Source organism: Phaethon lepturus, unplaced genomic scaffold (genome assembly GCF_000687285.1).
Source record: "Phaethon lepturus isolate BGI_N335 unplaced genomic scaffold, ASM68728v1 scaffold21845, whole genome shotgun sequence".
In the NCBI taxonomy this organism is placed as follows: Eukaryota; Metazoa; Chordata; class Aves; order Phaethontiformes; family Phaethontidae; genus Phaethon; species Phaethon lepturus.
Window position 1 is genome coordinate 3,052 of NW_010541467.1, and position 13,221 is coordinate 16,272.

A 13,221-nucleotide genomic window follows, 5' to 3' on the forward strand; every position below is an offset into this window, starting at 1 on the left:
AATTAAATGCATTAATGATTCTTTTCAAGAGGAGGACCTGAACAAAGCATTTCAGTTCTAGCTGGTCCTGCCATGGCAAAATGGGAAGAATGGGTGTTCTTGTTACGCTGCTCACATGCCTACTTCTTGCAATTCTGCAGTAAACCACACAGGGTGGGTACTAGTGCCTGAATAACAGGTAAATACTGAATCTTGCATTTCACTGACCAAACACCTTCACTTTGTAGGCTTACACAGCTTAACGGTACCTTACAAAAGGAAAACTTGCTTACACGTAGCAGCTCCTGTCACTGACTGCAGCCCGGGGATATTAGAACAACAACGACGCATCCCGTTTCCAGCAAGACAAGAGTTCCAGTGCTCTTCCTGGTTAGGATTGCCTCCTGGCTGTCCACCAGCCCACCTGCACCGCAGCTTCCCGAAGTGCTCCCAGTCCTGCTCGTGACAGCACCGAGGCCCATCTAACCTGGGTCACGACTTGTCCCGAGATGCAGTTGTGGCTGTGCCCCGAGCGGAGTGGCACCACTTCATTCACTGCCCCTGCCCTGCTCTGCCAGTTCTCATAAAATAGTGATTTTAAAAGTATTATTATTATTTAGAACAAAGGCACTCTAGAGAAAACATACTTTAAATGCCTATACCCTATTTCTGCTGAGCACCCTGATGGTCCTCAGCCCTGCCCACCAGCTGGGGAGTCAGTCTCTGGGCTGCTCCTGGAGTAGGAAAGAAAACGAATTGTTCGTGCCTGATCACTTGCCTTGCTCTGCTCTTGGAGATTTGTTTTAATTGAGCAAGGTTTGCATCCATTTAACCAGCAGCAGCTTTGAGTTCTGCCTTCTAAATACAGCATGTGACAGTTTCTGTACTTCTAAGGTTCACTGAAAACTGTAAATGTTCAACTGGACAGTGAATCAGTTGAACTCAGCAATGCTTGACAGAATTCATTTGACTTCAACATTTTCAGGTCACCAAACTGTGCTAATGTATCATTATGGCAGTAGATGGAGATTTTAGCTGTTGGATTTGGTCAGTAGTGGGTTTTGATCACTGTAGTTTGTATTCTGTCTAAAATGATCAAGCAGTAAAATAAACACACTGGCATGTCTGTAAAGCTCACATCTTGCACATCTTTTGTCAAGCTGCCTAGTCCTGAGAATTTTATGTGTTGGCAACATTATCACAATCTCAAATAATGGAAGTTAAGAACACAGATTTGGGAGCAGAGCTTTAGCTGGTGCAATATCACTAACATTTATCCCCATGTAAAAATGGCTTTGGATAAAATTAAAAATATCTAGCTGGAGGTATAATCACTCTTTACATCTCCCTGATGATGGCTGGAGAAAGGCAAATGCTGCACCCATCTTCAAAAAAGGCCAGGAGGACCCTCTGAGGTGCTACAGGCCAGATGGTATCACTTCAGTCCCTGGGAGAGTCATGGAAGATCTTGGGCACATGCAGAAGGTGACTGGGAACAGTCAGCATGGATTTACTGAGGGTAAATCATGCCTGACTCACCTGCCTTCTACAACATTATAACAACTTTGTGGACAAGGGAAGGAGCAGTGGATGTTCTTCATCTCAACTTTAGCCAGGCTTTCACTGCTGTCTCACATGGTATTTCTGTACCCAAGTTAGGATGTTACAACCTAGATAACCTAGATAACAAGGTGGGTGGATAAAAATGGCTGGATTTTCAGGCTCAGCACCATGGTCAATGGGCTGGAGTGGGGTATCACAGGGGTCTGGCCTGACATTGTTCTTGAGGACCTGCAGGCAGCAGCAGGTCTGATGACTCCAAAACAGGAGGACCAGTGGATCTGCTTGGGGCAGGGCAGCCATCCAGAGGGACCAAGGTGGGCTGGGCAGGAGCCTGAGGAAATTTGGCAAGGAAAAGGGCAGAGCCCTGCACTGCCAAGGAAGAAGCCTGTGCAATGACAGACTGGGGTGGCTCAAATGCCTCCAGGGCCCTGGCAGGCAAAAAGCTGAGCATTAGCTAGCAGTGTTTCAACAGGACCAGAGCCTGTAGATGAGGAGAGTATACCCTTCAGTAGACCTCATCTTGACTGCTGCATGCAATTTTGGGTCCTGTTGCACCCCATACAAGGAGGACGTTGAGAAATTTGAGTAAGTTCAGCAGAGGGCCAACACAACAGTCAGGTGCTGGGGCATGTGCCTGGGAGGACAGGCTGAGAGTTGGGATTGTTCAGCCTGGAGAAGAGAAGGCTCCAGGGAGACCTTATTGCAGCCTTCCAGTACTTAAAGGGGGCTTAGAAGAAAGATGGGGGTAGACTTTTTAGCAGGGCCTGTTGCAATAGGACAAGGGGTAAGGGTTTTATAAAAGAGGGCAGGAGATTATATATATAACCCCTTTATAGCGCTGTATGTGGAACAAAAACCAGGCTTTTTATTTTTGCTTAGAACACACTGTTGCTCTGAAGGAATTCTGTGACTCAACAAGCAATGACATCACAGGCTCCAGGAGCACAAAAATCTGGCCCTCAAAAGATGACTCGGAGCAAGTTTTTCCTGAGAAACCTACTAGTCTGGGATAACTCAAAGTGGGCAGGAAAAGGACAAGAGGAGTAGTACAACTTTTGTTCACACATGTTAAAATCAAACCAGGTTTCTCAGGAAGAAACTCTCCCAGGTGTTCTCACCTTCAGCTGGTACAGCAACAGGTACACATGCAGAAAAGAGTTGTTCAACAAGCTGTTCTGCATTAATATACATTGCAGGAAGTTACTAAAAAGGCAAGACACCACACCAGCTAATTCCATAAGTTGTTTATTTATCATTGAAGAAACACACAGCAGCAAGTTCTGTGTTGGCTTCAGTATGACCAGTTAAAGTTAATTGTTGTTACCGCACCCCAAAATTGAAGAAGTCAACACAGCCATTACTACAAATCACTTTTTTGGAAAGGGAAAGAATTGACCCTGAAGACAAAGAATTGGGTGAAAATTCAACAATTTCTCCAAAACCACACATTTTAAATATGATATTATTTATAAATCCTTGAAAGTCATGAATTATCCAGTAATGGAAAAGCAGTTGTGCTATTGGCAACAGAAAATACATAGCCATATGCTTACCAAAACACTTAAATTGTAAAAGCTTGAAGTTTTGTGGTTGTACACTGCAGCAGTATACATTACTGGAATAATAACTGCAAAATGGCCTCATAGGTGTTACATATTCAAGTAAATCTACAGGAAATATCCCAGTGTAGCTAATGCTCATAATGTTTATTGTATTTAATTCAAATTCAAGCAACTTACTGAATTTAGATAGCGATAAAATACGTCTCTCGGAAACCGCCTGCCCTCAAACATACCTATGTAAAAGAGGGCTTTTATATATTTTTCTATTTTTTTTGCTAATTATGGAAATAGATCTAGCTCTGTTTTTTCAGTAATTCCACTGTGTGAACAGAGATGTTTTCAAAGGCATGTTCTGTTACAGTAATACCCCATTCCAAATTAAGGCAGACTAAAAACAAAAAGGTCAGCCTGTTTTGGTGCGAGATAGAAGCATTTCTCAGGACAGCTGTTGGGCTTGCTTCTTTTTATTTTAGCAACAAATGACCCATGAAGCAAGCATCATTTGAAATTTCAAAAACTGGCATTCAATTTCCAACCTTCTGCTGTGAGATTTGTGCATGATCAATCTATATGAGTAAGTAATTCAAGCTCATGCTTTCATGTTACCTCAAAACATTTGTTAAAGAATTCCAATTCAGAATGTTTATAAGCACAAATATAATCCATGGATTTGATCAAATCAAAGCTAAAACATTGGTTAAACTCTGCGATTTTCACTTAACGTCGTACAGTGGTCCACCCGTCTTCATCTGTCTCGTTTTTAGTGCGGCGAAGGGGCTCACGCTCCTTTTCTGTTTTCCAGGAACCCTTCTCCTTCTCCCCATCTCTTTCTCGATCTTTTGATGCTGGTGGGGGAGCAGAAGCTGGAGGAGCAGCAGGAGCAGGAGCTGATCGCCGAACTGTTTCACGTTCTTCTCCACGTTCTTCTCTCCTATCATCAGCACGCCGCCATGAGCTTGCTACAAATACAGAAAGACAATAAAACAACCTTTGTCATGCTCCACCAGCAGCCTGCAGAGTTTCAACAACTATGCCTGGCACTGACAGACTTATTTACTGATTCTCAATCTTGCCAAGAGGTAACACGATCATGACAGCCAACTGCACAGCTTAATTTTATAGTGAAGTATGGGACAGGAACTACTCAAGCCTCTTTTCAGATGCAGGATTGTTGTGAGCAACCCAAGTGTCATCTGTAAAACCCAGTAACTGTAATAAGAATGTTCTATTGCTGTTACAATGGTTTTATGATGTCAAAATATATTCTTATATTATTGTCAGAATAAAAAGCACAAAAGTATCTCCTTAGAAATGACTGAACCCTGAAACCAGAAAATTCCTAACTTAAAAACACTTGTGGAAAATACTTAGGTGTGCATTGTCTCAAAAGGCAGCGAACTACTGTTCAGCCTGCTGAAATCAGAGGTATAAACAGCACCGGCTTACACGACTCCACTGGTTACAGTACTCACCATCCTTTACTATATCAAGGAATTGTTCATTTCTACCAAAAGGATGTTAAGAATTCCTCCCCAGCCAAGTGTGAACAAAGCTGTGTCAAATACCAAACCAGCCAGCCAAATACCAAAACTTCTTGATATATTAAAAACAATAGATCTCCGCACTGAGAACCCTCAGCCTTTCTGCCAGCCGAAGTCCCACATGACACGTCCCATGCCCGAGGCCAGCTGGCCAGGGAGCACCCCTGTTCAGGGAGCACCCACGCTCAGGGCAGAGACCAAATGAGATTCTGAAGGCAAGAATACCACAACTGGATGGCATGGTATCTCAGGCTAAATATATTTGTTTGTTACTATATTTTTAGAACACAGCAAAGGATTAATAAATGTACATAATTAAAACAAGCTCATGTATGTAATTAAAATAGGTTATTCATCAAAATCAATACCATTAATAGTGTGAAACCCACATGGCCTTGTCTGCAAATACTTCCTTTGCATTTTAATGCTTTTATGAAATGAGACAAATTACTTTCTGGAACGTCTATCTTGATAATTTACGTACAAGAATTTCATTCACCCTGAACAGAATCCCACTATGAGAACTGCATACTTGAAATGTTCTCCTCCTCCTGCAGGTGTGAAATGCTACTATGATAGAAAAGAGTACAACTAAAAAAAGTTAAGATTCAAGGAAGAATTCTCAATTACACTGAAGTTTCTTTCTATCACTTTGCTTATGCAAAGGGAGTTTAAGTGGCTGAAAATATAACTTACTCTCGTTTTACCACATCCTAGCACTGTCAGCGCAACATGAAGGCCCTATAATTAATGTAAAGCCTTTAGGAACACTAAAACAAACATACGTTCTTCACGGTCAGATCTGGGTGGTGGTCCTCTTCTGAGGGGTGGATCTCTGTCATCAGCACGCCGATCTCTCATGTCACGACCACCCCTATCCCATTCTTCACGACGACTTGAATCTCTCCAGCTAGAAGTTTCCTCAGCTGGTCCTCTTCTCCAACCAGCATCATCCCTTTTGCCATTCAAAACATAAAAAGACTAAATGTTACGATTTTACCTTTGCTATGGAAAGAGGGCAATAATAAATCACAACACAGATATTTTCAGGCCCAGTAGGTCTCTATTTAACATATTGACATACTTCCAAAACCTTTTCTGTTTTTTTCTGGAGCCTGAAAACATGAAATTGTCTTGATAACAGGTTAAAAAAAAAAAAAATTAAAAGCAGCAAAGCATTTTGGGATTCCTCCTGTAAACAGTTAATGTCATCTTAAAAGTAACAAACCAAAAAGGCCCCAAAATGCCACTATCCGTTTACTGCCTTAAAGTGCTTAATTTCATACAAACCAACCGTTGCTCCTTTCACTCAGCAATGTCATATTATTTCTTTATCAGCAGGGCACTACTTTTTTTTTTGTGTTTAACAGAAATATTCTAGAAGTATTTAAACAGAGAAGTCAAACCTGGGACGCCTGAAACGATCATCTCGATCAAAATCTCTTTCTCTGTCAAATTCACGGTCTTTCTCATTTTCATCACGATCTTTGTCTCTATCCCATTCACGGTCTCCTGGCGGTCTGGAGTCTCGGGGAGGCCCCCAGCTGTCCTCACGAGCCTTTTCTCGTTCTCTCCATCCCCCTATAAGTAAGAACACAGTCAAAGGAATTTGTGACTGACCTCTGATCTCTCTGTAGACAAAGAATCCTTTACTTCCCTCACAGAAACTGGTTCTTCAAGTTTTGATCCCTGAGGATCCAACTTAAGATGCTTGTAAAAAGTGTGCGCATTGAGTGGAGCCATCAAGAAAACACTGTAGAAGCTGCTTAATATAAACACAGTAACGTGTATCTCATCTATCAGGACTGCCTGTAACAGTTTAGCAGAGCTGATTACACCCTGCAGTTTTCAGTCAGAAACCATAAACTCCTCGAGGGTCTTGTGCAAAACAAGTGCAGGAAAAAGTAAAGGGGAGAGCTTAGACACCAGATTCCTTTGTGAAAATCTACAAGTGAGGAGATTATAGGCAAGCAAATTTTTGAATTTACTGCTTTTTAAGGCACTACTTTAAAATATGACTATCATCTACCATTTACTTACACAGTGCATCCTGCAATATCATTCAGTTGTTTATGAATGGGAGTTATGCAGCATGCTTTCTCTTTAGATAGGAAAAAGGAGAAAGCTATTGGAGTGCGAGTTTTAAGATTTATGATAACTTTTCTACAGGTTTGGATTTACAGAATTAGTGTCTATAAAAGCTGATGTAGCACCTGTGAATACGTAAATCTGAATAAAAAGAACCAGGAAATCAAAATCATATCTAACATTTAAAATGTCATCAAAAGTTCTGAAAAGACAACAGTCTTTTCAGGAAAAAAAGAAAAAAAAAACAGAAGAAAAAACTGTTTTCTTTTCAGGAAACAGTTGTTCTAGTCACCATCAACAAGACTTAAAAATAGAAATAAACTACATAAGAACAGGATAATTCAGATTGTAAGGGACCTCAGACGGTCATCTAGTCAAAACTCCTGCTCAAAGCAGGATTTTCAAGAAAGGTAGACACAAAAGCAACAAGGGAATGGTAAAAACAGGAATATCTTTGTACACATAAAAAAGGTTTATCAAAAACAGACCCACTTGAATGATATATCAAAATCCCCCTTAGAAGGAGGTTAATTTCAGACAAACAGAGGGGGCAGGGAGACCAAGGTCTACTAATCTAGTGAGAATGTTCCTCCCCCATCAGAGCATTTAACTTGTATATTTTGGTTTTACACATAAGTAAATTACCAGCATTACTATGTGACCTTCCAGACAAGCTATAGACAGTGCTGTATTTTTATTTTTTCAATTCGACCAAATTAAAAGGTCTAATTATACTAAGTAAAGGAGTGTTCACATTAGCCAATTTAATCCAGACATTTTCAGAGTTGATTCTCCCATCTCTGGCACCAAGTACATTACATCCATTATCTACTAGGTTAACACATGCTTTGGAAGGAAGATTATTATATTAGTCTATTTTACCTGGTTTACCAAATGGTCTCCAAGGACCTGGCCTTGAATCATCACCGCTACGCCAGGGACCCCTGTCATCATCTCGTCTGGAGAGCCTGTCATCATCTGCGCTACGCCAGGGACCCCTGTCATCATCACGCCTTGACATCCTGTCGTCATCCATCCCGCGCCTGGGACCCCTGTCATCATCCATCCCGCGCCTGGGACCCCTGTCATCATCCATCCCGCGCCTGGGACCCCTGTCATCATCTGCAGCACGCCAGCTGCCCCGGTCATCATCCAGTCCTCGCCTGGATGGCCTGTCGTCATCCAAAGCCCTTCTGGGTGGCCTGTCGTCATCCAGCCCACGCCTGGGTCCTCTGTCATCATCTGCTGCACGCCAACTGCCTCTGTCATCGTCCAAGCCACGCCTGGGTGGCCTGTCGTCATCCAAAGCACGCCTGGGACCCCTGTCGTCATCTGCAGCCCGCCAGCTCCCTCTATCATCATCCAAACCACGCCTAGGCGGCCTGTCCTCATCCAATCCACGCCTGGGCGGCCTGTCCTCATCCCCTTCACGCCTAGGTGGCTTGTCCTCATCCCCTTCACGCCTAGGTGGCCTGTCCTCTGCTGATTCCATAGAAGGACGTTCTTTTTCTTCTGCAGCACCACGTCGCGGCAGATCATCCCCTCGCCGGGGCAAATCATCCCCTCGCCGGAAAGGTCTTTCATCATCTCTTGCTTCTCCTCGACGCCAATCTCTATAAAACCATAGGGAATGAGTAAAAAGTAGAAACTGACATCAAACACCTCAAGACCATTTCTGAACATATCCATGGTTGCAAACACATTTACAGAGCTTGCAGTTTTCAAGTACACTTTCTAATTGCCTTCATTGCTATGGGAAAGTGGTAGGTCACTGTACCTACAGCTTCAGTAAAGACTGAACAGTTTACTATCTCCTTCAAAACTACAGTTTGAAGGGGATAACTACAGTCCCCTGTTGGTTATCTGCTGCAACATAACAGAGGAGACGTTTGGCTTCTACACCAAGCCTGATTTGATAAACTCTAGCAAAGTTTTAAAGAACCAGTATTAAAAAACCACAACCATCAAGTAAGTATCCCCCTTCTTCACGCACATGCGAGCCCTACAGTCCAATCTCTGTTTTCATATGCTTTGGCACAGTTCCAGCCCGGCAGATTGGCAATACTTTCACTGCCAAGCATCCACAACTAGATATGGCAGGACAACATAGTAAACTCATGACTTAATCCACTGCAACTGCCTGACAGCAAGCAGGGTGCAGCAGGCTCTGGCAGGCTGTCAGTGCTTGCACGGACTCTCCTTACTAGGATGTATGTGAGAAGTAAAGAATTGGTGAGAATTTTCCCTAGAATATTGCATCATCAGTTCATCCTTGAAATATGTTTGTATTTGTAACACTGAAAAGTGTTCAGCAGAAAAAACACTGCTGAACAACGGTTAGAGCCTTCCACTCCTGTCAATTCTATGGACGCACCATTTAGTTTAATGTCTACAGGATTTTACACATCCATTTAGACCATAAACCTTGGCTTTGTCACCAGATTAATTTCTTTATTTCAGGAAATTAAACTTCCTAAGCTGGTTCCTCAACAATAAAAAGAAACAAGGAATCATAGAGATATACTGGTACCTGCCTTTTGGCAAGAGAAGCTGCCCTGGGGTTGAATCTCATGGATTCAAAAAATAAAATCAAAACAAAACAAAAAAACCCCACAGGCTCAGAAATCCACTATGTACCAAAACATAAACAAAAGAACAGCAAGGATTTGCTACAAAACAACAGATGTAGGATTCCCAAGAGGCGAGAACAAAGATGCAACAGTTTTTGACAACTCTGCATATCTCAAGAATTTCGAGGAATTGCGAGCAGTGTATTTCCTAGTTTTGGAAGAGTAAGGGAGAATGCAATTACCACTGAACTGTGAGATAAAAAATGCAACACGGAGATTGTTAACCTCCATTTAGACTCCAATTGGGTAATCTTCTTTGGAAAATCTGATTATTTTGATGTAAAAGACATGTAGAGAAATGGTTATAGAGTTCATCAAATGAAAAAGTATTTAATTCATTTATATTTAGGTACTGTTTCAGGGTTTTAGGATTTTCAAATCTACTTTTAAACTATTAAACTATTGCTACTCTAATTTTTAAACTATTACTTGCAGGTGAAATTATGCCTCTGTTTTTACATTTTTTTACTCGTTTGACAACTTTTGTGTTCCTATTTCAGCTTTTGTCCTTCTTTCCCTCTTTGAAATCCTAACTCCCACTTTAAAAGATTACTGTAATTAAAAGTCAAACAGCATCTGATAAGTTAGTAAGAAGAGAGGGATGCATGAATATTAAGAATGTTATTGAATGGCACTCACTGGTAGTAATGCAATCCAGTTTCTATTATATAACCCATTTTCCAATATCCTCTAAAAAAAACCCTACACACAAATCTACAAGAGCTGAAAGCATGCAGACAGCTTTACCAAATATAGCAGAAATCTGCTGGCAAAGTTCACGCTATAGTGTCTAGCACTGTTAAAGGTTCATAACTTTTTTTTCCCCCGCTCATCTTAACTCAGGCAGAAACAGCACAGACATAAAATAGAGGTCAACTCCCCTTTTCTATACATTCTGGCTTTTTAGTATTTCTTGACCATAAGCACATAAGCATTTGTTGATCCTTTGGGATAGCAATCTGTGGCAGTCATAACTCTAATGAGCTGTGCTAAGCATGACCGCCTGCAGCACTGCCTCGCCACTTTTAGTGAATACCAGGTCTGTATTAGTTGCCATTTCATTGTTTCAACGAGCAGGTGTCCAGTTCCTGACAGCATTTTAGGGATTTTCTGTAATCTAGAGAAAGAACAGGAGGTACCACCATAAAATGACTTTTTCTACTAAATCAACTGGATTTTAATTTAACTCCTACATAGCACTTCTACATTAAGCTCTTTTTCCTGCAATCACATATTTGTAATATTTTTTTATATCAGGATTGACTTTCTTCCTTAAAAATTTTTATTACATCATTAGTTTTATTTTCCTCTTTTGTTTCTTACGATAACTATCTTTCCTACACAGTGAAGAAACAAAGCAAATACTTGCAGTCTAGTTACAACACATAATATATCCACTAGCCATCCAAGAGAGACAGCCCTTGCTGGACCTTCTGCCTTTCTGTAATCTGTTTTTTCTTGTAACTGGAACCATGGTATGGAAAAGACTGAGAACACTGGAACATGCTGATCGCCTGGAATCTAGCTGTCTGGGGATTGCTGCAAAGTACAATTGGTTGCTCCGTGACTGTAAGGACCCATGTACCAATATGGCATGTATACCAGGACTGTGCCATTTCCACGAGAAACTGAGAGACACAATTTTATAGCTTCTCTCCTTATACTGTAATCCGTAAGTACCTTTTAATACATACATCCAATGGCTGTACTTACAGCTAGATACATGCTACAAATTAAATCTGATGGTCTGTCCTCTGTGTTACTGCCTTTATCACTCTATTCAGAAATACATTTTGGAATTACTGTACTCACAGTTAGGTTTGCACTGCTGTCTTTGTATTCAACACATTTTCCCTTTAGGTTTAAAATAAAACTCAAACTAGACTAGGGGCTACTTAAGAATGAAGAATTACACCTTTCTTCTGTAATTACGTCTGAGCATCACCACTTTTACTTTGTTATTTCCTAGCTTCAGTAAAAAGAAAATAATTGAGAAACATTGCTTTATTTAAAATTCCATAGAGATACTAATCTTGACTGCTATCAGTATTTCCTTTTAGTATTCCTCAGTATATTCCTTTTGGTAAAAAGGAGAAGGAAAGTTTTACTGAACATACTACATAATAAACAAAAATACACCTGATTTGAACTCCTCAGCAGTCGCTCAGCTCCATTTCTATAAAAGGTGAATGAGAAATGACTAAGACAACACTTATTCAGAAAAGCTCTATGGTATAATGATTCAAAAATTAATATGGGTCACCTGTACCATTCTGTGTAAAAAAAAAAAAAAAAAAAATCACACTGAAGCATGTAAGTAGATGCATTAAACACTTCTGCAATATGTTAATAGTTAAAAGGCTTCACCCAGGAGTTTCCTCCAAATCTTAATTTTGCAATTCACGAGAAAATGGATCACTACCAAGAGTGGCACCAGAGCTTTTAAGACTGAAAAACTATTTCATTTATCAAAAGATCGTACTCTTCCAGTATGTTAGAAGAAATTATTAGAGAGAGAGGAAGAGTAAATTAATTTACTTCCACTGGAGTGGGATTAAGCTGTAATGGATATAAATTGCTGCACTGGAAATTAAGGTTAGATATTTATGAAAATCTATCTACCTGGAAGGCTAATTAAGCAATAAAATATACTGCCAATTGGAACAAGTAGTGGTATCTCCATCAGCACAGGCTTCTAAGAACAACTAGATGTGCACCATCAGAAATATTTTAGGTACAGCTCATCCTGTTGTGGAGCAGAGGGATGGACAAATGTTAAACATCTTGTTTTCTACAACTGTATAAACTGAATTCATTATTAGTGAACTTATCCAAAATGCCTAAAATATATAGATATGAACAAGGCTTTTTTTTTTTTTTAAGTGCAAAGTACTTTCAGTATTCTTCCTTCAGATATCCTTCCATATCTGTTCAATACAGTCTTTCAGAATTTTTTTTATTTTATGGCACATATTTTCTGCTCTGTGACTTACTCTGGGACTTGAATAGTTTAAGACTCTGAATTTTGACTTTACTATTCCTATGTATTATTATCAGTTTTCTAAATGGAAAATCTCAAACAGTTTTATCATCCAGGAACCCTGCATTTGCTTGTCATCCTTCTTTGTTCTGTGTTTATACAACTGGCAACAATGTTTGAGCAGGACAGAAATTTTTCATTTAAAAAAGAAATCAAGTACGCAAGTTGTTTATCACATGGAAAAGGTGTCTTCCAGCTTTCACATATCTAAGCTAAATAAAACAGGCATGTTACCTGGTGCAGTTCCAAGATAAAACCTCTCATTTTGAAATCCTTACAAAGCAGTTTTTTAACAGAAGGAAACTTTCAGAGATGGAAAGGCATGACATATTATTCAGTTAGTGCAGCTTTAGCAGTATCAACAAAAAGGTAGTCTACATATTTTGAGCCTAATACAACTGGTGCTTAGTAACCTAATGACTACCTTTCCACTGGTGCTCGCCGCCATTCAGATTCTGTCTCACCACCTCTTCTCCAGGAGCTTTCAGACTCCCTATCACCCCAACGAGATTCCTGTATGGCAAAAGAAATCAGGAACATTCTCTCTGAATACTTTACAATTAAGATTTTCAACATATAATTTACTCCTTTCAAAGCATACTATGTCATTCAAAACTCACTTGTTACACTGTAGAGCATACTGAACTATCAGGAGTTTGAATAATTTAAGTATGGTCTTAACTGACTAACTTTATTGTTTCCGCACAGTTTAAAAAGCAATATGGTTCCCTTTGCGCCATATACTTTACTTGTAGGGTAGGATATATGCAAATACACTAAAAAGTTTATGAACAAGTGTATCAACAATAGCTACCGTG

The 13,221-nt window shown here is 40.2% G+C and overlaps 1 protein-coding gene across 1 annotated transcript in view; it reads right to left on the reverse strand.

The window, feature by feature from the left end:
- Nucleotides 1-3,372: 3,372 nt before the first annotated feature.
- EIF3A (eukaryotic translation initiation factor 3, subunit A) overlaps nt 3,373-13,221 on the reverse strand; it is a 31,624-nt gene continuing 21,775 nt past the window's right edge. Inside the window, 5 exon segments of the mRNA XM_010287748.1 lie at nt 3,373-4,063; nt 5,431-5,600; nt 6,052-6,226; nt 7,616-8,346; nt 12,828-12,916. Coding sequence (XP_010286050.1) covers nt 3,822-4,063; nt 5,431-5,600; nt 6,052-6,226; nt 7,616-8,346; nt 12,828-12,916 — 1,407 coding nt within the window. The 3' untranslated portion in view covers nt 3,373-3,821.